The sequence below is a fragment of the Tamandua tetradactyla genome, chromosome 22 (genome assembly GCF_023851605.1).
Source record: "Tamandua tetradactyla isolate mTamTet1 chromosome 22, mTamTet1.pri, whole genome shotgun sequence".
Lineage (NCBI taxonomy): Eukaryota > Metazoa > Chordata > Mammalia > Pilosa > Myrmecophagidae > Tamandua > Tamandua tetradactyla.
Genome location: NC_135348.1, coordinates 46810561 through 46836074, shown reverse-complemented (window position 1 = coordinate 46836074; position 25514 = coordinate 46810561). Strand labels below are relative to the sequence as shown.

The 25514-nt window shown below is 45.9% G+C and overlaps 1 protein-coding gene across 2 annotated transcripts in view; it reads right to left on the bottom strand.

Annotated features, from left to right (window-relative positions):
- Window positions 1-24384, bottom strand: part of TRPC3 (transient receptor potential cation channel subfamily C member 3) — a 53807-nt gene extending 29423 nt beyond the window's left edge. For both annotated transcript variants that reach the window (XM_077140155.1, XM_077140156.1), the window contains exons 1-5: window positions 23620-24384; window positions 15745-15933; window positions 6716-6880; window positions 3929-4145; window positions 2298-2531 (exon numbers count right to left, since the gene is read on the bottom strand). In XM_077140155.1, coding sequence (XP_076996270.1) covers window positions 2298-2531; window positions 3929-4145; window positions 6716-6880; window positions 15745-15933; window positions 23620-24351 — 1537 coding nt within the window. In that variant the 5' untranslated portion in view covers window positions 24352-24384. The remainder of the gene's footprint in view (window positions 1-2297; window positions 2532-3928; window positions 4146-6715; window positions 6881-15744; window positions 15934-23619) is intronic.
- Window positions 24385-25514: the final 1130 nt, after the last annotated feature.

Genomic DNA, 25514 nt, shown 5'->3' with positions numbered 1-25514 from the left:
CGGCCGCCCAAGAAGATTCTGTCATACTTTACAAGGGCAGAAATCGTGTTTGGATATCAACCAGGCATTCGGAAGTACAGCCGGAGTGTGGTAAGGTCACTACACTAAAAGGAAAATGGACCCAAAGGTAGAAATTTGAAGTCCCTGAGTAACAAGGTGATTCCTGAGCAATATAACCTGTTCCCGGAAAATGTAAAATGCCACCGAGGTGTAAAAGCCCTGGGACAAGGCTCTGAATAAGAACCAACAGCAACCCTTTCAAGACCACTTGTTAAGTTTGCAGCGGACTACTGAATACCCATTTCCCTGACTGGTCAAAGAAAAGCCCGGTGGTTAATGCTGTGTGAACTGGGTTATTCCCGAAGGAATGAATGCATTGTAGACATTTGTATCAACAACAGTTAACGTCCATCAAGTGTTATATATATAATATAGGACATATATATATGTCAGATACTGTGCTTTCAACAATCTTATTGTTGAAATTCACTGTTATTATTCTCTTTTTAGAAATGCAGAAACCAAGACTTCAAAAAGTTAAAAACTCATTCAAAATCACACTGTCAGGGCGGGCCACAGTGACCCAGCAGGCAGAGTTCCTGCCTGCCATGCCGGAGACCCAGGTTCGATTCCCGGTGCCTGCCCATGCCAAAAAAAAAAAAAAATCATACTGATGGTAAGTAGTAGAGCCTGGGTTTACAATTACCCCTCTAGATAGTCATTAAATACAAATGAATACCCTTAAATAAGTAGATTTTTGATACAGTCAAGATAAATGATACATATTGCTAATAGTGCAATTATGAAAATGTGCTTTCCTCAGTTGTAACAAGTGTACAAAACTAATGCAAGGTGTTGATAATAGCATATGCGGGGATCCTGTATTTTATGCATGATTGTCTGTAAGCCCCACAACTTCCTTAATTGAAAAAAAAAACGAGGTCACGGTGGATTTGGGTGGGCCCCAAATACAATGCAACTGGTGTCTTATAGGAGGGAGATCTGACCGACAGACCCAGGGGCAGAAAGAAGTGAGGCCATCTGGAGACTGAGGTAAAGACTCTGGTTTTGCCGCCATGAGCCAAAGACCATCTGGGGGTCCCAGAAGCTGAGAGGCAAGCAAGGGTCCTCCCCTAGAACTTTCAGAGGCAGCCTGGGCCCGGCACTTTGACTTGTACTTCCATCCTCCAGAATGACGGGAGAATAAATTTTTGTTGTTTTAAGCCCCTCTCAAAAAGGTATCTGCGTATACGTATCTTAATATATATTATACAAAGTTACAACATAAGTTAATTCATTAATTAAAAATGGAGATCAATGGCACATTTAAACTGGAATTCTAGGTACACAAAAACCTTTGCTTGCTGAGGATGAGATAGTGTGTTTACATTTCACAATGTGTAGAATTTACGTCTTATATTTCAGGGCAGAAGCTCAGCCTTCTCCGATAACACTACCACGGTGCTCGGGCTTGTCAGCACACCAGGCCTCCGCACACTTAGGGAGAATCAGTCTCCACAATCAGCCACATGCACGCTCCCTGCCTGGGCCCCCTCGCCTGTAAATGAGGGTTAGACAAGAATTTCTAAAGTCTCTTCTAGATTGAGGATTTTGCTTTTATATGAGAATTTGCTAACGGCAACTCCCCAGTCTGTCTTCACAGGCAGGAATGCCGATGTGACTGACCACCCCTGGGCTGGGCAGGGCAGGTGCTGCCCTCTGCACCTGGGCCTCTGAGGTCCACGGTGCCGACAAGGGTGGCTTGAACCCCATCTCCATGCCAGGAAAAGCACAGCGTCCTCCTCAACATTTCGGCCAGTTCTTCAGAACCTACATACACCCTCAGCCACTTCAGCTCCTACTTCCCTCCTCTGCTGAATGCTTAGTCCCTTCATTTTCAGGAGAGTTTGACATCTTTTAGTGTCTCATCTCCTCAAACCCACTCTCAGGGACTCACCTTTCTCATCCAGCAGTTTATCAAAGTTCTTTTTTTCCCACCCATTACGACAATTTCCCACCTTAAGAGGAATTATGTTATTAGGCTTAAAGGTAACTACCCCCCCACAGCACCTGCTTTTCATAATAAAAACGGAGGCATGGAGAAGCAAATCAGTTTGAATAATGTCACACAGTAAGCAAGAGTTGTAGTCTTGATTTGAATCCCATTTGCACACCTCCACAGCTCACGCTTTTTCCACAACACAAAGTCTTTGACACGCCTCTCACTCTAAGCCCCCTTTATTGACATTTTCTTCCCACAGGCAGTTCCCATCGCCCTCCCTGCCCCAGCGACGTACCGTAAGTGAAATACTGGACCTCGGGCGGGAGGGTCACTTCGCTGAGGTCGCTCTCCTCGACGTGGCTGTCCACGTACCGCTGAGCCTTGGCCGCCTGCAGGAAAGCGAGGAACCGGGCCGTGAAGGCGGCAATGAAGATGGACAGCATCCCAAAGTCCAGCACGTTCCACAGCTGCAGGATGTACTCCCGGGGTCCCTCCAGCCACAGCTCCTTGCATTCAGACCACATCATCCCTGCCACACAACCGCAGAGGGGACACGTCACACTCCGCGGCTCAGGCTGAGGCGCTGCAGGTCTGTCCGTCCGCAGGCCCTCTCTACAAAACGCCTCACATCTAGAGCGCTGTACCAGGTGCCACTGAGGCACCCCGTGACCGCACAGGCCCCCAGGACCTGGGCAGAGTTAAATGGAAAAGAAGCTCCCATCAAGGCAAGCTTCACTCTACCAAGTTAGAAAGAGGAGAAACAAAGGACTCCAGGTAGCCCAGGAGCGCTGCTCCACACGGGTGGGGCGCAGGCAGGAGGGACGGAGATAACCAAGGAAGGATCATGAAGTCAAACGATTTTGCCCCATGACACTTTTGGAGCAGAGAATGCATACTTATAGAAATCACTATGATTCATCATCAAACCATAATGGCTATTGGAGAGATAAGCCCTCAAATGGCCAACAGTGCAGCTTCTAACAAGAACAGTTTCCTGATTGTCCAGGACCAGGTATCATTTACCGTTTCTTCTTTCAGCAACGTGCTGGTGAGCTGGGGACACCCTCGCTAACAGAAGGAACCCGCAAGAAAGTGTCCCTAGGACATTACAGAGAAACTAAAAGCAAAAAATACCATTCTGGGGGAAAGAAACAAACTATTCCAGTTTAACAACCAGTTTCAACTATGTGAAGGGAAAGTATTGTGAATCTTTTATTAAAAGAAATATAAGGGTCAAGATAAAACTCATAAAATAATTACTTGAGCCAGATCAAGGCCACAGAGCGAATGTAGGAAAACCCAACCTACGAGCGCAGAACTGAGAAAATACCCAGCTACATGCTAGATGAAATACAATATACAAAAATCACTTTGGATGAATAACCAACAGACAAAGGGTTCTACCTCCATTTCGTAGGATGAAACAGAAAACATATTTCTTACATTGCCTAAAATTTTGACTTTAACACAAACTATTCAAAATGGGCTATTGTGAGGTGAACTAATAAACATTCTAAAAAAACGAAACACTCCTAAAATTCCTGAAATGAATGCAACACAATCGTTCTTTAGTGAACAGTTGATAGCCATTGGGTTATTGCTCAAGTGTTTACATGACTCATCGATTACAGTGAGTCCCATAAAAAGACTTAGCTATGTTCAATAATTCAAGTTAAATTTCCAAAACATGATACACTTGTGATTAGGCTTATGCTACTCATCGCAAACGTTATTTAGCATTAAGGACTATGCATTGGTATTATCTAGTGCCCAGTTAACAGATGATTTGGCTGTTAAGTTTATCTCACACCGGTGATGCTGTCCCCATATGCGGCATGAGAACATCTTATCGTAGGAAATAAATGACAGCCACCGCTCAGGCATCTTTCTTGGCAGCAGCAAGGGGACGCACACCAAAAGCCTTACCAAGGACCCACACCATAATCAGCATCTCGGTCCACGTGAACTGGGTGGTCTTGACCCTGAAGATCTGCTTGGGGTAGTCGGTGACGGTGACGTTTGGCAGCGTGCTGATGCCTTCGAACCTGTCCGAGGCGTTGAACACCAGCAGTCCCAGGAAGGTGATAAAGGACGCGGCGTGGGCCACAAACTTCATGAAGGGGCTTCGCAGGGCCTTGCCCAGCTGTGGCAGGAGGAGAAGTTTGCTTTAGAAAAGCCGCTCCCACTTCGGACAACTCCTTACTACACAGGGCTAAAACAATAACCAGATGAAATGAGACCACTTCAAAATCCTGCTTCTGTTTCTGAGGAGTTATTCCGGGCAGAAAGTACTTGGGGGGTGCTTCCCCGAAGAATAATCTAAGAAGTTATCAAAATTAATTGTTTTTAAATATCCAATTTGTCTTAGGATATACCGCCTTCATAGATGCCTTTCTGGAAGTCACAGGGCATTTACAGGTTATGCTTATTATTTTTATATGGAAGACCATGGAAAATCAAAGTTTGAAGGTCTAAGGAACAGTACCTCAAATTTGTAATGTGTGATTCCTTAATGCTTCGTAACTGAAATTCAGTATTTCATGTACTTAGGATTCGATGAGTTTGTAGGTTAGAGCACATTAAAACCCTTTGAAGATTTAAAAAAATCATATTATTACAGAAGCAAATTTTAGTTCTCATTTCCAAGTATTCCAAGTCAAGTTGTAACTTATGCATTTAAAAAGCAGAAACTATTAGAATCAAGATTAATAGAGGAAATTACACATCAATTAAAATCTCTAGGGTAGCTTAATTAAAGGTCATCTCTGAGTTTGGAAAAACATGTAGAAGTCCAAAAACACTTCTAAAGTTCAGTTTATAATTATTTTAAGGTAATGTCTTTAAAATCCCATGTGGGCAGGCCACGGCGGCTCAGTGACAGAGTTCTCACCTGCCATGCCAGAGACCCGGGTTCAATTCCCGGTGCTTGACCATGCAAAAAAAAAAAAAAAAAAAAATCCCATATGGTATAATGTCCTTAAAAGTCCCACATTCTAGCAGAAATGAAAACCAATTCTTCCTGCCTCAAGGGTTTCCAAGAATGAGGCACGCTGGTCCACCTATCAAGTAAGCTCCCTATTCCACTCACTCATTCCCTGCTTTGTTAACTCACTCTGTGACCTTAAAAAGTACTGAGGCTCATTTTTAAAAGACTAACTTCAAACAAATGTTTTGTATGTCTAGAACCTTAATTTGAGGTCAACAAATCACCAAACCATCAGGCACTTCCGGGATTGAGCATGAATGCACAAAGATAAACGTCACGTTTTCCACATGACAGAAAAAACTAAATAACAACAAATTTACACTTCGCCGTGCTGTACACAGCTACCAAAAAGGACATGTGGAGGGGCTTATCCACAGCACAGAGTGAATTCTTGGGAGTTGCCAAGTCTGTTTCTCCTAAAGGTTCATCTTTAAAACCTTACATAACATGAAAAGAAAGCCACATGTCTAGTCTGAAAGTGGGAGCCATGTGGAAACTCTCGTTAGGTTCCTTCTACCCTTGGGTAGGTTGTATCCCCAGTACAGCAGCTATAAACACGGGTTCCAGGAACGGCCCAATTCTCCTGCGCCTCTCTTCTCTGCCCAGCAGAGTTCAACTTCTACAAGTGCAGCGGGAAGAAAAAATGGAGGGAACCCACGGTGTCTACGCTGAACCTGATGGCATATAACGACCGATGAAGCTGCCCCAGGAGGCAGGCACGTGTACACCTGAACTTTTCGATTCATTTTTTCCAGAAAAGGAAATTGGGGGGGAGGGGAATAATATGATTTTTTTGCTTTATTGCATGTGCTCGCATATTATTCGTAGTTTTTAGCCGTTAGTTCTTACGTATTTGAAGACTCTTAAAGTACTTTTCCATAATACATAACAAAAGAACTTAGTTGAGTCACCATACTTAATCAAAACGACAAAAGTCCTGCTTAAATAGCATGGACAGTCCAAAACGAACAGAGAGGGATGAGCGAGGCCTGTTCTCATGTTCATGGGTCCAGAGAGGGAGGGCTCTGCTCAGGGAGGTGACACACCGCCAGGGTCGCTCAGGAGAGGCCTGGATCGTGCTGCCCGAAACAGCCTCTGATGCAACCTAAACCGGATTGTGGAATATAAAAACAGGGTGGAGGGAGCTTGGAACAGCCTAGTAAGATTGCCGGCAGGGCTGGTATTTCCTTGTTTAGCAGCTCTCCCCCCAAAAAGCTGACAGGGGGATAAAGGGGATGAATGAAATGATTCAAGCAAAAATCAATCATCTGAAAACCTAGAGCCCCACATTCAAAGCCTACTGTTCTCAGAACCTGCTGGAGGCACCGAAAGCTTAGGGCAGCCTGAGTTGGGCTTCCTCAAAGCCAGCGGACAGCACAACCGCTCTCAGGTGACACATCCAGTGTCAGGATGCTCCTGTCGGTTCAGAGATGCCACTCGCGTGCCAGATTAACCCTGCTTGTCATCAATGCAGAACTACTCCCCTTTCCCGCCGCGCGCCGGCCCAGCTGACGGTCTGAGAAGCCGCCGGCAGGGTCAGCCCAGGAGCCCCCTCACTCCAGCAGCTGTCCCCCCTCCGTCTCCTGCGGGGTTTTAGTCTTACAAGCCTGAGTTCTACACGCCTGCAAATGGGACTCGCCCTCTAGTTCCGAATCCCCGTCATCCTCTGGACGGATCAATCGTGTAGAGGCAGAACCCACTCCCCGATGCGGTTCCAGGGGGCCTACCCTGCTGCACGGCGCCACCCAGTAGCCCACGGCCAGCAGGGGGAGGCCCAAGGCCACCAGCAGCACCACCAGGCACTTGACAGCCACCGTCTGCTCCCGCAGGCCCGACAGGTCCTCGTACCAGATGGTCAGCAGCTGCTGCTGGCAGTTGGGGTGAGCCACAAACTGGGGGGACAGAGGGAGAGAGAGGTTACCAGGCCGAGTCACAGTTCAGCTGCCGCTCGCGCCTCCGGAGGGGCCGGCGCTCGCCTCCCCAGCACGCGGGCGCCGCGAGGGGCTGCGGACACTCGGCTTAGTTCTCCGTGCGCGGTTCAAAACTGCCTCAGTCTCATGGGAAGAGCTAACGTGGAAACAAGAGGGAAGACGCGTGTTCCGCTTGACCACGGGTCTTCCCGACAGGAGCGCTCCGGGACGCACAGACTCCCTCTCGGAAGCCCGCGTGCAGCAGCGCGCCGCCTGGAAACGCAGCACATTTGGTATTTGTGTCTGCCAGGGTACCTACGTTTGGTTCAAAATGGAATAGAAAAAAAGTGTTTGGTTTATTGTAGATCAGAGCTAACAGAGAAATGTGTTATTTAGTATCACGAGCAGCCCCTAAAGTATTTCATGTATAAAAATATACACATGGCGTGCCTATGCATATTTATGCACTATCGCAGAGATTCTGCAAAAAAGCAATCAATAAACCTACAGGTATTATGGTCCGGCCACACTTTCAGTGCTTCCAGGGACAAGGATCAATTGCCACTTCCTTCCTACTCCCCAAATCTCTCCCTTTCTTATTGTCCACTGTGTGACAGATTGAAAGAGCAGGAACCTTTAGTGCAGCATTCTCTTAAACCACAGTTCTAACTGGCGGAAAATGAGCAAGTTGTATGATTACAGTCCTGCCACTTGACTTCACTAATCATCTGCCTGCATCTACTCAGAGCGACTTGGATTTCTCTAATGCCCTCATTCACGCGGCAAAATGTATCTGCAGTCAAGCCTATAAAGGTCCCTATGGCCAAGGGGCTCATTTGTAGACAGATCTGCCTTTCCTTAGATGGCCAGGTGGGCATTTGCCCAAGCTCAGGAATTAACAGTCATTCAAAAATCTGCTATGAGCATCTAGCCATTTAAAAAGAAAAAATTTAGCCACGCAAATATCAAATTATCAGTGCCTTCCAAAAGACAGAATGAACAATACCGGTGAACCTGTTAGGAAGTGCCCGTGACATGTTTTTGAGAACTCTGAGAGGCAAAGAAAGCAGCTGCAGTTCCACCTTGGCAAATGGCTCATCTTTAAATCCAGTTCTAGTCAGTGACCCAGTGGCTGTCAGTAATTCAGGAACTCCTCAAGGTGTGTGATTATGTGCCAAGGGCTCACCTGCAAGGCACGAGCACTTATGTCCCAAGGGCTCACCTGCGAGGGCACAAGTATTTATGTGCCAAGGGCTCACCTGCGAGGGCACAAGCTGGTTTTACTTACTATTATATAGTTTCCTATCAGCTCTTTCAATTGAAAAAAAAAGTTCACCACCCTGCCCAGGATAAGAACTGGAGGCCCAATTTCCATAAAATTCCAGCTTTCTCAGCCGTATGCCGCCGCCTCCCCCCACCCCCACCCCCGGCAGCCCCACATGCAAGAGAACTAGATAGCCACCGACAGCGGGGGTGAAATGCATTCATACGTGTTATATTTGAGATGCATCGCTGAGTTATTTGCAATATACCAACTAGTAAAATTGGGGGGATTTAAATTATTAAAAAAGAAAATGTTACCTTTCCTGCTTCATGAGTTCAATGTAAAAAGCATTTTCTATCTTACAAATTCCTTCCAATTCAGTTATTAAAAACCCTAGACCCCAAAGCCCACGAGTCATTCCTAGTCTCTAGGTGTATATTAGATATTCTTTCCCAAACTCAAGATTTTTGTCAGTCTTCCAAAGTTCTATTTTTGCAAACAGCATTTCATAAATTAATGTGGTCACTGTTTAAGCTTATGGTAAAATGCGGATATAATCAAGATAAAGGGCTTTCTAGGTTTAAATGACAACTTCTTGAGACTCTTACTGAGAACTTCCTCAAATTTCTACTTCTGCCCTTGGATCATTTCCTCATACCTCTGTCATGTTGAAAACTCACATCCCAACTACACTTTCTAAATACCCCTCCTTTTCATTCATTCATTCATTCACCAAAATGTCCATATTTAGGCAATACAATGGTGGCTCAGTGGCAGGATTCTCGCCTGCCATGCTGGAGACCGGGTTTGATTCCCGGCGCCTGCCCATGCAAAAAAGAAGTCCCTATTTGAGGAAACCTAATGGCACATCAGTGTTCCACTGACTGACAGGTAACCACTGTTCTAGGGCGAACAGTAGGAACTCAATACATGTGAGCTATAAGAACAGAGGCTTAGATTCTATACGCTTTTCATGATACATAAACAATTCCAAGTTGTCTTAATTTGACTGAAGATCCAAATGCTTTGGTGTCTGGAGGATCTGCGATTGTGGGAGGGTGGACGGATGTAAAATAAAAGGCAGTTCTGATAGCTCTGACCAGGCTAGCCTCAGGCATGTTCAGGGAAAAGTATAGATGGAACAGACGTCATCAAAGCAGAGCCGCGCAGGGAAGCCAACGGTGCACTTTCTTGCAGGCCAAGCGTTTCTGAGGCAGACAGAAAGCCTCTGTGATGTTAAGAGACAGGCAAACTGGTCCACATCAAATCGATGTGCAAACTTCACTTCTGGGAGTGCCTGCCCTCTTTCTCAAGCTTTAACCTCTCGAGGACAGAAAGGTCGATGTTGTAGCATGGACCCCTTTTCTTGCCCTCTTCCTTTTTAAATCTGATCATGCGCTTTATGGCAGTAATTACATTTTATAAAGGTCGCAGAGCTTAAAAGATTTGACAGAAATTACTTTCCTTCAATATGACATATAACCACAAGTCTTTGACTTGTGGCTTGTATTATATGGTACAAACACTAAATATATGTGAAAAACTAGTCAAAACCATGATGCTTGCATCCTGCTTGTTACATTCTAAACTTCAGTCTAACAGTCACATTTTCTCTACAAAGACTTCGACTCTCTTCTTATTTGAAATAATAACGTACCACCACCTGGCACCTGTTGATTTCTTTTAATCCATGAAAGAAAACTGAAGTAGATATTTTCCTCCAATGATTTAAAATCCTAACACAAGTACACAAGGGGCATTTAAAAAAAGAAAATAAAACCAATCCCAACAGTAGCAAGGGAAGGCAAAAAAAAAAAAAAAAGTTAATCCTCCTAGGAGATGAGTTTTGCTCTTTCAATGACTTCAAAATAGGGCAGTGACCTTTATCTCTTAAAACTGCTTTACCAACTCAAAAATATCCTTATGCCCACACATCATTTAAAGTCAGCTGGATAAAATTTGGATGCTGTTTCCTGACCTCAGTCAACCAGCAAATTGAAACCATTTTTAAAATAATCCCCTTTTTTTTGAGGCTCTCTGATTTAAAGGGAGAATGCCTGACACAGAGGAGAAGCTCCATTTCTCAATGGCACAAAATTATTGTAGCTTTGAAAACCAACTTTTTTTCTTCTGCCAAATTCCTGATAGATTATAAACTGAGCCACTGATCAGGACAGGTTAAGGTAAATAATGGAATAATTATAAACATACAAAAAATCATGTTATGCTGCCTCTTCATCAAACCAGACATCACAAGAGCTATGTTCTTGGGAATGCTGTCGTGCAAAAACATAATAGGAACACTCCATGCTTGTATTCAACAGCACTGCCAGTCACAATTCACACAATTTAAAAGGAAATATTCTCGTGAATAAAAACGAGGGGATTTGACGTCTTTTTAACGTTCTTTGCATTGGGCACTATAAACTGAAACTTAGCTCACACAGGTGTCATGATTTTTGCATCCCCTGAGAGCAGAGGGCTGTGGCGTCTCTCAGTCCCTGAGGCACAGACCTGACCTGGGGGCTGCACAGACCCAGGGACAGGCCCGGGAGAGGAGGCGGCCGCAGGTGCAGCCCACCTCTGCCGAGCTGTCGGCATCTCTCCCAGGGCGTCTCCAGTGCTGGCCTCTCGCTGCTCGTTTGCTGCATGTTCGGTGGGGGTAATTTTATGTTCCACGCGCCTTCTCTTTTTTAGGTGGTTTTTCTGCAGTTCACCTTAATCTCCCAATGGAGGAAACACGAGAATGGAGACAAAGGACCCAGGAGCTGCTCTGCTCCTCTCTAGAGCCCGGCCCTCCAGATTCGATCCCCTGTCCGGCTCTGGCGCCCTTTCTCTCTGTCAAGGGATTTCTCACAATGGACACGGCTCACAATGAAAGAGGGAGAACGCTCGGTATTTCTGCGGGGGAGTGATTGATATTCGGCCTCAAATCACAGAGCAGGGTAGACACAGAGTTAGTTAGAAATCAAGACATTTTGGACAAAAAGCCCATAATTCTAATTGGGCAAAATGAGTGATTTTGCCTAAAAGTTAATTTTCTTGTACCCATTTTCATAAAGTCAATTTTTATCTTTTACTCTACTTCATTCTGTCTTTGTAGAATAATGTAGATAACTCTGCAAATAGTAATAGTATTTAGTATCCTTCCTGTGATCTGATTTATTTTAGAGACCTCTCAGAAACTATTCTAGAATAAATAATCTTCAAAGTCCACTCCCCGAAGCAAAGATACATTATTGCCTGTGCTGGTTTGAAATTGTTATGTATCCCAGAGAAGCCATTCTCTTTTAATCCAGTCTTGAGGGTGCAGGCCTACTGTGGGTGCAACCTTTCCATTAGGTTGCTTTCATGGAGATGAGACCCACCCAGTTAAAGGTAAGTCTTAATCCTTCCCTGGAGCCACAGACTTTTAGAAAAAGAAAAAGAAACATCCTGAGACATTTGGGAGTGAGTTTAGAGACAGAAGCACCCCTGGAGAAACAAGCAAGGACCCACCGAAGCTCAGAGAGGAAGGCCCTGGGATCAGAAGCTGAATGCAAAGCAACCCGGGAGCAAAGGGCCAGGAGATGCCAGCCACATGCCCTCCCGTGGGACAGGAGCTGTGGGTGCAAGGGCCTTGCTCAAGAGTCAAGGTATCTTCTCTTGAATGCCTTAATTTGGTCATTTCCATGTCTTTCGAACTTTAAATCTGTAGCCTAATAAAGCCTCTTGTAAAAGCCTACCCATTCCTGGTAATTGCACTCCAGCAGCTTTAGCAAACCGAAATGCTGTCCATTTCCCATCTGCAGCGAATGACTGTCCTTTTTCACCAACGCCATGGAGAACTGCAGTTTTTATTCTTGGATCACCTGAGAGAGGGAAATTCGTGTCTTGGTTTACATTTCTTGGCTTACCAGAAGATCTGAAAAATTTAAATATGTTTGCTAGTCATTTGAACTTCCTCTTCTGAGAGTTACTATTGAAGCCTCTGGTCACTCTTCTCTGGGCTCTGGATGCTTTCCTTATACACATCTGCCTGAGCTCACTGGGTGTTAAGAATATCAATCCTTTGTAAATTATAATTGAGAAAAATATTGTTCCCAGTTTGCTTGCTGTTTGTTTCTTTGCTTGTAATCTTTCTGATGGACAGAAATTTTAAATCTTATGTGATCAAACTATTTATACTTTTGTTTTATGATTTCTTCCATTGCATTTGCATGGGTGTGCTGGTTTGAAAGGATGCACGTACCCTCGAAAAGCCATGTTTTAATCCTAATCCCGTTTTGTAAAGGCAGACGTTTCTTCTAATCCCTATTCAGTAATGCATGTTTGAAACTTTAATTAGATCATCTCCCTGGAGATATGGACTCAATCAAGAGTGGTTGTTAAGCTGAATTAGGAAACGTGTCTCTACCCATTCGGGTGGGTCCTGATTAGTTTAATGGAGTCCTATATAAAAGGGGAAACATTTTGGAGAAAATAGGAGATTCTGAGAGAGCAGAGAATGCTGGAGCACCATGAAGCAGAGTCTATCGGCCAGTGACTTTTGGAGATGAAGAAGGAAAATGCCTTCCTGGCAGCTGCAGAGAAAACTAGCAGATGACACTGTGTTTGCCATGTGCCCTTCCAGCCAAGAGAGAAGCCCTGACTGTATTAGCCACGTGCCTTTCCACTTGAGAGAGAAACCCTGAACTTCATTGGCCTTCTTGAATCAAGGTATCTTTCCCTGGATGCCTTAGATTGGACATTTCTATAGACTCACTTTAATTGGGACATTTCCACGGCCTAAAAACTGTTAACTTACAACTTATTAAATTCCCCTTTTAAAAAGCCATCCTGTTTCTGGCGTATTGTATGCCTGCAGCCAGCAAACTAGGACAGTGGGAAAGTCCTTTCCCACACGTCCATGTATCTCCTATACCTACATGCACATTTTCTGGATTAACCGCCATTGAGTTTTTTGTTTTTTGTTTTTTGTCATTGAGTTTTATAAGGCCTGGGTTGAACTCATGACTTGATTCCTAGGTGTATTAGTTCTCCATGGCTGCTGTAACAAATCCCCACAAACTGGGTGGCCTAAAACAACAGAAATTTACACTCTCACAATCCTGAAGGCCAGAAGCTTAAAATCACCGCCACCGGATTGAAATTAAAGTGTCATCAGCGCTATGCTCCCTCTGGATGCTCCAGGGGAGAAGCCGATCATCACTCTTCCAGCTTCGGTGTGGCGGGCAGCCTCTCTCGGCTTGTGGCTGAGTGCTCCAATCTCGGCCTCCATGGCCCCACTGCTTTCGTCTCTTCTGTGGGTGTTAAATGTCCCCCTGCCTTCCCTCTTATAAAGACCTTTGTGGCTGCATTTAGAGGCTACCCAGATAAACCAAGATAACCCCCCTCTTAAGAGCCTTAACTTCATCACACCTGCAAAGTCTTTGCCATATAAGGTTTCAAAAACTTCAACAAAAATTTTTTGTAGCATGTAACAAAACCAGAAATGCTTGCAAAGTACTAATTCTTTTTTTTCAGTTTCAAATAAACTTTTTTTTGTTGTTTCTTGATGATTGACTGATAGTAAATTTATTATTAATGACACCTTCTACCTGGTGGCCTACACATCTACTCATTTAAAGTCAGAATGCAGGGAAGCATTCATTCTAGGGGACAGTTTGGTCAATAGAAGCACATCTGCAGATGAGAAGTCTGTGCTAATATAGCACTTTTGAAGCAACGATAAAGTACAAGCGACAAGTAAAATCAATTCTCTCCGCCCTGAGGTACCAAAGAGAAGAGATGCAAACTTCAAGATTGGTGAACAAATGTTGAGAGAGTTTTCTAAAAATGGTTTTATATCATTTTGCTCAGAATTACCTTTTCCCCCAATAAAACAAAACCTCAAATTACAAGACTGCTTCGAGAAGCGGGCAATCCGGCCCATGTGATGATCTGGTAACTGACAATCTTCTTGAACAGTTGTCTCACTTCAGTCTCTACTGAGAAGCTTGCATTTCCCGGGCATACAAAGCAGTGGGGAGAGATGCCATTCGCGGCTGGCCAGGGCCTGGGCACACGTCTCTGCACATGTGGAAGCTCTTCATGCTGTGTCAGAATATTTGTGTCCGTGTGCATGCGCACACACGCACGTGCTCATACAGGGCTGCACCCCACCCTCACCCGCTCCCGGGGTGCAGGCGCTGACGAGTGGGTGCCGTGTGCAGGCCCTGACCTGGCGGGCGCAGGAAGCACAGAGGCTCAGGGCGCCTTCCCGCTGCTGCAGAGCTGCGGCCACCGCGCAGACCGGGCTGCAGACCCCCGTCCCGGACCTGCTGAGGGCTCGGTTCTGAGTGGTGCTGGAAGGTCGGCTTAGACAGCCCCGCCGGCCACCTCGCCTACAGATCCCGCGTGCTCCCTGCTGTCCCTGTAACTACATTTCTTCCTGCTTGCGTCTGGACCCAGTGCATGGGCCAGTTCAGTGAGCGCAAATCTGTCTCTGATGACCATGGCCTGGATGTGCCCCAGTCCTTATTCTAAGTGTGACTTTCCATGCCGAGATTAAATTAACTAATATTTATTGAACAAACTCCATATATAGTCCTGTGCTAATTACCCTACATGCATTATCTCATTTAATCCTAAATCAAGTGCCTAAATAATGACTATTATTATTGTCACTTCACAAAATGAGGAAACTGAGGCTTCGACTAACCAGGTAACTCGCCCGTGACCAAAAAGGAACAATGGTGGAGGCGGGACTTGAACCCTCGCCAACAGCCTCCCGCGCCTCCCTCTTAAGCACCAACGCCACACTGCAGGGAGGGGGAGGGCACAGATGCACACATAACCACCAGCTCCTAACACCAGAGCTGTTCCTGAGCAACTCACTTCTTTGTGGTTTATCTGATTCTCTTAAACCACAAGAAAACTGAATGTATCAAATATGCATATGTTGTTGGAGTTTGTGTAACTGAAGTTTTTATTACAGGGTAGTATCATGACTACAGGTTTCAGGGGTGATTTCAACCCTCCAAACAAGTTAGCAAAGACACACACATAATACACACACGCACTCAACAACTCTCCCACAGCCACCAAAGGAAAGAAATAGTCATAACCGACTTCACAGCTGTGTGATCTGAAACACGCCATCTATGCTGAGGGACTCTCGGGTTCCCTGTGAAGTGGAAATCTCATCACCTATCTCACCTCCTTTACAGGTGAAAGGGATACTGTGTTATTCTCAATTGCAATGAATAGTGTATAAAGTGTTTTTGCATCTCTTTCTCCATTTAAATTCCACTAAAACCCTGAGATAGATAAGAGATATTACCCTTCTTTTACATACGAGGGAATTAAAGTTTAAAGAAGATTTAAGACTTGTCCAAGGTCCCACATGGTAAGACTGGAAAGAATCACATCGTAGACACCTGCGTCCCCACTTTACCGTGAGGCTTCCCGTAGTCCTCTTCATGGAAGGAAGACAAAACACAAAACGTGATCAGGAGCAATAGCATCTATTCTTATTTAAAACACTTTTTTTCTGGGATTCTGCACAACTGATATTACATGTTTAGTCCAATATGGCGCCGGGTGAAAGTAGAACACTCACCTTTTTGACTTCATATTTGATGGCGAGTTTGACGCGACTCAGGGAGGCCCTGTGCCTGCGTCCGTCCAGCGGCTCTGCCGAGTCCACCTCCCCATTGAGAATGGCTCCGACCTCCTCAGAGTCGCGGCACAGGTCCAGCACGCCCACCACAAAGTCTTTGCACTGCATGGACAGCTTCCGGTAGTCATTCTAAGGACAAGACAGTCAGAGTAACAGAAAGAACGCGCTCGAACTCAGTGAAGGTGTTTGGGGTTTGTGTCCCCTCTTCTGGGTGGGGAGCTACAGCCCCTGCCTGGACACCAGGCTCAGCAAGTTAGATACAGGCTGGACTGACCCCCACTGGCCTCCTGGCCAGGTCCCCGTGGCACCCACTGCACCGGTCAGCCACAGGAGACAGCTCTGGGAGCAGCACGGCGTGAGGGACTGGTTTGTATTAAGAGATGTTGGCTAAATGTTAAGGGTAAAAGACCGAAGGACCAAAAAGAGCCTTATCTCTTTTGTATAGGGAAAAGAAAAAAGTTCTTTTAAGGCAATTTAAAGCCATTTTTTACATGGAAAACTGACTATAAGTGAAAACAACTTGTCATTTTGCTCCTCCTGTTGTGTGGAGACACGGCTTCTCAAAGTGGGTTCCCAGACCACCTGCACGACAGCATCTGCGAATAGGGGCAGGTGTTCGAACTCTCAGACCCCCCCACCCCCTGGCCTCTGAGACGGCCCCAGCAATCTGTTTGATCAAGTCCCCAGGTAGTTCTGATACCTGCTAACATTTGCAATTGCTGGTTTATAGTGAGTGCAAAGAAGTGGGCAGGTACCAGCCTGGAGAGGAGAGTTGTTTTCTTGTTTGAAGGGCATATTATCATGTCCTGCCAAACCGGAAGGAGAGAAATGTCTGATTATATATAATTGAATTCTCAAGAGTTGCAGAATATCAATACCTGAGAGAAAAATTTCCAGGCCACTGGAACTAACACCTTGCTAAAAATAATCTGTGAATCTTTCATTTCATTTGCATATTCATATAGTGCCAGGGCCTGGTATAAGGAAGTCAATTGGCAGCATTCCCTGTTACCTTCGCTCTATTTCTAGCCCGTTGGTTCCAGGCAAGGTGTCAACACTCTTGGGAAAGTATTTCACTTTTGGAAACCCAGTCCCACTTCTGTGACTTTCACTAAAATTCTAGCCCATTAAGAAAGTTAACCAGATAATAATCTAATTTGTACACCTGAGGAAAATAAAGTTATTCATTTCAAGCTACCATATGCATGTAAATAAATAACAGCCAGCCCAGCACAGCTCCCTGGCTTCCAAAAATCATAAGCTTAGAAAAAAAGCATAGAGAATTTCACATTTTTTCCTTCAATAATTAATTTGATTTGCTGGACAGAATACATCACCAATTAAAATATTCAAGGCCAGGATCATCTCAGACTATTTAAAGGCTACACAGACTAGAATAGTTTCCATTTCAGGACTGAGAAATTCAGTCCTGAGAAATTCAGGACTGAGATAAAGAGCCATTACAGCTCATCCTTTTTCCTACATAAGGGAACAGATAAAATGAATAAAAACTTGAAACTTTGGTTTCCATTCAGGTTGGTACCATGAAACTGTTAAAATTAATAAAATGGGGCGGGCCACGGTGGCTCAGCAGGCAAGAATGCTTGCCTGCCATGCCAGAGGACCCAGGTTCGATTCCCGGTGCCTGCCCATGTAAAAAACAAATTAATAAAATGCTCAGTCTCTGCTTTCTTTGCAGTGTCAGTTAAATATCCATCTGCCTCTCGTTCCTGCACCACTAATGAAATATTTTATTATAGAATCCAGAAGAAATATTTAATCCATGTCTGTTTCCAAATAAAGCTCCCACCCCCCCTTTTTTTAACTTTTTATTCTGAAATACTTTCAAACTTTCAGGGCAGTTTACAAAAATAATACAACCCCCTCATGGAGAACTCCAACATACCATTACCCACTCCATACCCAGATCTACCAATTTTAATATTTTGCCACATTTGCCATATAATTCTATCTCTCTATCCATCTATCCATTTATGAAAGCTCCCTTTTAACATGAATGATGTTTGAGATGAAATTTCCTTATGTTACCCATTGGTTCAGACTGTTCTGGAAGATGTGGTACAACATAAAATGGTCATTTCTGCATTGCTCAGGAACAAAAGCAGTTACTTTCCATGCTTTGGGAAAAAACAATTTAGGACCTGTCTCTGCATTAATGCCCAGGTAATGACTCATTACTTGTAAATTATAATCATACACTGTCTAGTCTTAAAGGAAGCTGTGTGTGTGTTTATTTTCACAACCACTGAAAGATCAGTCAAGCAACAAGGAACTGATAATCACACAAGTGGCAAGGCCAGCGCTTTTTTTTCCTCATGACAATTTAAATACTCTGGCTAGAAGAAGTCTGTTGCCAAAGTACAGAAAACAGTAAGAGCTGAAGATGATGGTGATTTATTTTATTGTACTCTTGGAATATCATTTTTAAGACATGTGCAGTGAAAGGTTTTGTGCTGGGTTAAAAGGAAGTATGCCCCCTAGAAAAGTCATGTTTTGATCAAAATCCCATTTCATAAGGGTAGAATGGTCTCTGTTCAATATGTATGTTTGAAACCGTGGTCGGATCATCTCCCTGGATGATGTGATTTAGTCAAGAATGGTTATTAAGCTGGATTATGGGACAACATGTTTCCACCCATTTGGGTGGGTCTTGATTGATTTATTGGAGTCCTATAAAACAGGAAACATTTTGGAGAATGAGAGATTCAGAGAGAGTAGAGAATGATGCAGCACCATGAAGCAGAGAGTCTACCAGCCAGTGACCTTTGGAGATGAAGAAGGAAAACACCTCCCAGGGAGCTTCATGAAACCAGAAGCCAGGAGAGAAATCTAGCAGATGACGCTGTGTTCACCATGTGCCTTTCCAGCCGAGAGAGAAGCCCTGACTGTGTTCACCATGTGCCATCTCACTTGAGAGAGATACCCTGAACTTCATCGGCCTTCTTGAACCAAGGTATCTTTCCCTGGATGCCTTTGATTGGACATTTCTATAGACTTGTTTTAATGGGACATTTTCTGGGCCTTAGAACTGCAAACCAGCAACTCATTAAATTCCCCTTGTTAAAAGCTGTTTCGTTTCTGGTATATTGCATTCCAGCAGCTAGCAAACTAGAACAGATTTATTATGTCCAGAGCTTAAATTTTCCGAAACACACATTCTAAATCAACCTATCTCAATAGCTCATTTAAACAATCTAAGCTCCTGGAGCCCAGCCTGGGAACATGGCCTTGTAATTCTGTACAGCTTAATGTGATACCAGGACACATCTCAGACTGGGCTGATAATTAAAAAGTATTGGGAGAGTCCCTTGAGGGTCCAAAGGAAAAAAAATTGAATTATTAAACTTTTTCATCTGTCAACCAAGAAAACAGGCCAAGCCCTGGATTTTGAGGCTTGCTCTTATGAGACTTACTTCAGTAGTGGAGAAGCTAAGACCACCCATACCAAGGCCTAAGGGTTGCTTCCAGGAAGCCTCTGCAGTGGCTCAGATGTGGCCTCAGTCTCTCTCGGAGCCCGACTCTGCAAGTGAAATCACTGCCCTCCCCCAGGTGGGACATGACATCCAGGGGTGAAAGTCTCCCTAAACCCTGGCACTGTGGGATCTACAACCTTCCTGAGCAAAAGGCGGGGGGGAAGTGTAATAAAATAAGGAATCAGTGGTCAGAGAGGTCAAATAGAGTTATGGGGCCGTTCTGGAGGCTACTCTCACACAAGCTGCAGTTAGACAGTGCTAATCGCCGTGGTTTGCCAAACCCCAATCAACATCACTCCCGTTACTTTGAAGAACACCTAGGGCTTGACCTGAGACTTTATGAAAGTTTCATGCACTCTCAGTTTGCTTTCCTGGAACCTATAATTTCTAGAGGGTTCCTAGGTCAGATAAATCCTGAAACCCACAGGGACCAGCCTCTCCAAGATGATCAATTAATTCCATCCCCCCATCCTTTAGTGTGGACATCCCTTCTCAGCATGAAAAAGTCAGAACAGGCATTGCTCAAAGATCCCTATAGACTGGGAGAAGGATCAAAGGAGAAGGAGGAAGTACAACAGAGAAAGCAGGATATAACAAACTGCTGAATCACTACTCCTTGTACCTCCACTGTTTTAGAGCAATTAGAAGGGAAAATCTAAAATAGTGGAATGGTAACCCATAATGAACTTCTGCAACTAGGTGCTGAAGTGTACTTTGAAAATTATTGCTTTTCTTTCTTTGCTTTGTGTATATGTTAAATTTCACTAAATAAAAAATGTTAAAAAAAAAAGACCACGCAGGGAAAGAGGGAGGACTGCAGTTAGAGGCAGTCTTTCTTCAGCTGCAGAAGCAACAAACTGCTGACCTCTGCCTCGTGCCACAAGGTGACTCTGTTCCGTGAGCTCCCGCCTTGCACCACGTCACAGCTCGGACCGTGCTCTGGTCTACAGTCTCTAACAACTTTCTGTCAATTGGTTTTGCTTAATGACCTTCCCTGTTCGACTCATCCGTTGCTCTGACCTTCAGAAAGCCAGAAGGATGCGCTGCCCACTTCCCTCAGCAGGAACTCCAAACCACAAGGCTGACCCAGTCAGACCAACAGCACGGGAGCCTGTACTGTCTGCGCATCGCAGCATGTTTATTTAGTGAGGCACGGCTCGGCCACCGCTCTAGGAGGAAGCTGAAATTCAACCCTAGCATGCATGGCTCTGTCAACAACTCTGCCCAGTAACAAGAGAGTTGTGGTGGGCAGTGATGAAAAGCCTGACGTCGGCCTGCACTGACGCAAATGGTGCTTCTGGCCACGTGATGTTGGGCAAACCAAGCTAACCTGACTTAACACATGGCAGTGAGGATGCAATGGGTTAATATTCGCACCATGCTTCGAGTGTTCCTGCTGCCCAAAAGGACGGCACAACTGCTTCACGCTGTGCGGTTCAGCAGGTCACACAGAATTCCTGGGACTCGAACCCAACACACACGCATCTCAGCTTCGCAGATCGGACTTTGCTTTCTCATTTGTCAAATGAGGAGTCCACATAACCAGATGATTCCTCAGGTATCTTCCGGATATAAAAGGCTACATTTCCTTTTGGAATTATATTAATTTCCCCTCCTTTTTTTACATCACTATTATGATGCATGGGGGTACTTCTGTTCTACCCTAAAGGCAGGAAAACTGAGCACAGGGAAGGCAAATGACTTGCTCCAAGGTAGGCAGTGTATCCTTGACTCAGTAAGAATTAGGAAGTCCAGTCTTCATTCTCAGATTAATAAATGACCGGTTTCCTTGTCACTAGCATTTGGAGGATTGGACTGTCCACTATTCAGCTTCTGAGACAGCTTCATGCAGCATCTGCACACCCAAACTATTTCATTAATAACCTGTCTCCAAGCTGCCCCCCACAAATTCATCTAAATCTGTAAGTGGGAAGGCGCAAGCTCTTGTATTTTTCCAGCATCAAGCCTACTGAATTCCTCAAAGATCCATCAAAACTGCAGTGGCTGAGACCCTTCCCTGAAGCACTCAACTGATGGTAATCTGAGGGGTGAGGTGGCACATATTACAGGTCACTGAAAAGACATTAACGGGTTTAGGTGTCTGAAAAGGGGGGGCGGAAATCATCCTTTTCTCACTAGGGAATAGGTTACCTTTTTTTTTTTCTTTTTTTCATTTTCAAGGCAAGTACTCTGAGCTCAAACTCCCTGTGGAAAGACTACAGCCAACACCGCAGAACAGGCCGAGGAGGTGAGCTGCTCACCTCCGAAACGAGCCTCGCTACCACTGCCCTCTCCAGTCTCGGAGTCCCCGGGCCAGTGCTGTGAAAGCACCATTTTCACTGTCTGTCTAAAGTCCTGACAGATGGACACAAACACGAGCAAAGAGGTGAAAGGAGGGTAGATAAAAAAGGATTAACAAGGACAGGTAAGAATAAGAAAGAAAAGGGCATCTAGTTAGAGGAGAGAGACGAGCAGTCCTTAGAGACTGTAACTTCTGAAGAACTGTTCTAATTTTGGCTCAGTAAGTGTTACGCTATTTAAATGCTTTCCATATAATCCAGAAAAAGGAACCGTGAGATTCAGACGATTTCTGCATATCCTGAGATATCTGAACCCATTTGGATGTCCCCTTTTCTTCTCTTTGGCCTGTTGTGATATTTTCCTACTTTTGAAAGGTTATATGAGAGATGATTCTCTGAGTCAAGTTGAAGGAGATTTGAAGAATTTATCAATAAAGATCGGTCGGCATCAAGGGAAAACTGAAGAACAAGTTCTCTTACCAACGCCTCACTGAGACCACTCATCTGGGTGGAACTGCAAATTATCATCTTTAGCAAATGATTAAACATAATCTTAGAAAATATTTCCTTTTGTAGAATCACTTGTGCAGACTTTCAATATGAAATAAGCAAAACGCATTAAAAGTTTAAGGTGATATTTGAAATAGAGCAAATAATGCTTAATTTGATTTATGTCTTTTTAGTCTCAAAATTAAAAAACAGTGATATTTAGAACTACTTTACTGAATGCTTTTCTACCGTCCCTAAACAGGATTTATAAATTTTCAATTTGCTGTACCTGAGTTTTGCTTCCCCCAAAATAATTCACTTAATTATTTTGAATTATAATTCAAAATATAAATATAATTTAAATATAATTATTTGAATTATATTCCTTGGGTCCAAGGAAATAAATCTTTTCAAATACCACTTAATGAATCTCTTCAAAGGGAACAGATATAAGGTGATATTTTCTTTTTTGGTATTTTCCCACACTTTCCAAAATGTCTACAATAAATATACATTGCTTTTATGTCAGAAAAAAATTTGAATGGGGTAACAAAGTTCTGCTATGGCCAGGTCTCTACCAGGACAGAGGTGAAGGTTAATGCAGAATTATGGATGTATGGTGGGGGAAAAAAGATGTCCCTACCATTTTCTGACAACTCCAGAGAAAGCAGATTTTTCTTGTGCTGAATTATATTGCCAGTTCCATTTATGTAAATCTCACTTAAACAGGAAGAAATATCAAAATGTGAAAGAAGATTCACTCTTTCTGTTATGTGACACCACAACGCTAGACAAAAGAAGATAAACTCCACATCCCGATAAAAATAGGTACCTACCATCATGAAAACAGTCCCCCTGACTAGGAGTTCATCAGAACTACCAGATTCCCTTTTGTCCTGGATTTAATAGATGGAGCCAATCAAAATACTTAAGCTGATGTAGCAATTGAGAAAAAAAAATGGAGCGATATACCATTAGTATAAAATAAATAATACTGCTTCACTGGAGATGAGGTCCAGAAAAAAGTTTGCTCATTATAAAAATATCAAATCCACTGAAGCAAACCACTTAGCTATCCTTACATTGCTGGGTTGGCCAGACATGCATAATTTGTGGATTTCAGGAAGCGACGTTTTTGTCGTAGCAGTGAAATGCCTTTACTAGGATTTTATATCGGTGTTTCCACCTTCGATTCTATTGGGATATAAAATGCTTGGGTCAGTGAGCAGTGCCTTCCAAACTGCAGTTCTGCAGTGGGTGCCATCATGCACCTAAATACAAGAGGGGAGGAAGAATTTGGAAGGGAGAAGGACACACCAGGCCCCTCAGTTTAGCGAAGGGGGAAGTCTTCCCGTTTCACCCCGTTTGTCTAGAGCGCAAAGCAGCATGGTGACTGCAGTTCCTCGATCTAAACTGTGCGCGTCCCCAAAGCCTACCTCAGGGCCCGGCTGGAGGTGGGCGGGGCTGAGGTCTGGCGCTCCCAGCCCGGGGGCTTTCGGGGCGCGGGCCGCAGCGGGCGCGCGGGGGCTCACCTTGAACTCCTTCTCTATGTTGGCCAGCTTCGCCAGCTCGTCGCTGAGCTCCAGGGCGGTGAGCACCGGGTCCTCGCTGGCCAGGGAGAGGTAGGCCGGGCTGGCCAGCCCCTTGTAGGCGTTGATCCTGGAGCGCGAGTGGCTGAAGGCGTCGTGCCTCTGGCGGTCGGCGCAGTCGGCGCACTTGCAGAAGTAGTCGTGCGGCCGCTCGATGCGCGCGCCCCGGCTCAGCAGCATGTGCACCACCTCGTACTTGTGGCAGTGCGCGGCCAGGATGACGGGCGTGATGTCGGGCGAGAAGCGCGTGCCGTCCTCGTCGTACGCGTAGAAGTCGTCGTCGCGCAGCTGCTGCTCGCAGGGGCTCAGGGCGAGGCGCCCGCTGGCCGCGAAGCCGGGGTGCCCGAGGATGGCCTCCACGATGCGCACGTAGCCCTTGCTGATGGCCAGCAGCAGCGCGTCGCCGATGCGCGCCAGGTTGTCCCTCCGCAGCAGCAGCTCGGTCACCTCCAGGTGTTCGTTGCCCACGGCCAGCTGCAGCGCGCTCTGGCCCATGTAGCCCACGCAGTTCACGTCGAGGCCCGGGCACTCCTCCAGCATCCTGCGCACCACCGGGATGTTGCCGTACTCGGCCGCGTCCAGGAAGCGCTCCTCCTCGGCGCTCAGGCTGGCGCCGCGCGCGCCGAACATGAAGGCCGGGCCCCGCACCGCCTGGCGCCGGCCCTTCTCGCGCATCCCCGGCGCGCGCCGCAGGCTCGGGCTGCCCTCCGCTGACCTGCGCGCCGCAACCAGACAGCAGGCCCGCTCAGCGCCGTCCTCAGCCCGGCCCTCCCCGGGGCGCAGCGGCCGCCGTCCGCCCGAGGCCAGACCGTCCCCCCAGGCCCGACCATGCCCCGGAGGCCCGGAGCACCCACCGTCCCCCTCCCCCAGACCAGACTGTCCCCCCGAGGCCCGGGGCGCCCCTCCCACCCAGTCCCCTCAGGCCCGACCGTCCCCCGAGTGCTCCCCCACCCCATCGCCCGAGGCCCAGACAGTCCCCCAAGGCCCGAAGCACCCGCCGTCCCCCCGAGGCCCCCCATTCCCCTGAGGCCCGCAGAGCCCGCCATCCCCCCCAGGCCCCACCGTCCCCCGGAGTGCCCCCCTACCCCGTCCCCCGATGCCCAGACAGTCCCCCAAGGCCCGGAGTACACGCCGTACCCCCAAGGCCCCCCATCCCCCTGAGACCCACAGGGCCTGCCATCCCCCCAAGGCCGCCCACCCCCTCAGGCCCGGAGCGCACGACCCCCGACCCCCGAGGACCCTCATTTCCCCGAGGCCTCCGTCCCTCTGAGGCTGGGGCGCCCGGGCACCGCCGGCTGCCCGCCTGGACTCGCACCTGCACCTGACCCACACCGAGACTCGGGGGGACCAGGGATGGGCTCCCCCAGGAGGAGCATTTCGGGGTAACTGCAGTGAAGACAGTCGCCCCTGTGAACCTGGCGGAAATGGAACTCGCGCTCTGTGGCAAAAACCTTAAAAGTCTTGAAAAGTGAGGCTAGCAGGTACTTGGCAAGAAAGCGCTAAGCTTAAAGGCTGATTGTTTGAAACAGTCCTTTCCAGTCACTGCAGGTTTTAACTAAATAAAATCATAGAAAGAAAGACAGAGGGAGGGAGGGAAAGAAAAAAAAGGAAAAGCCCAGCATTTCCGCCAAGCTCTGTCTGGCAGGATTGTAGGTTTATTATCGTTTTCTATTATCCCCCACCCCATCAAAAAATTTTAAAAATCATGTTTTCAAATACAGACATTAAGCAATTATAAAATTAGAGTACCAATCTAGATTTACTTTATCAAAAATGTGCCTTTGTAATCATTGTGTAATTCGCAGTACTACATAGCTGTTTCTTTGAACTAAGAGGGA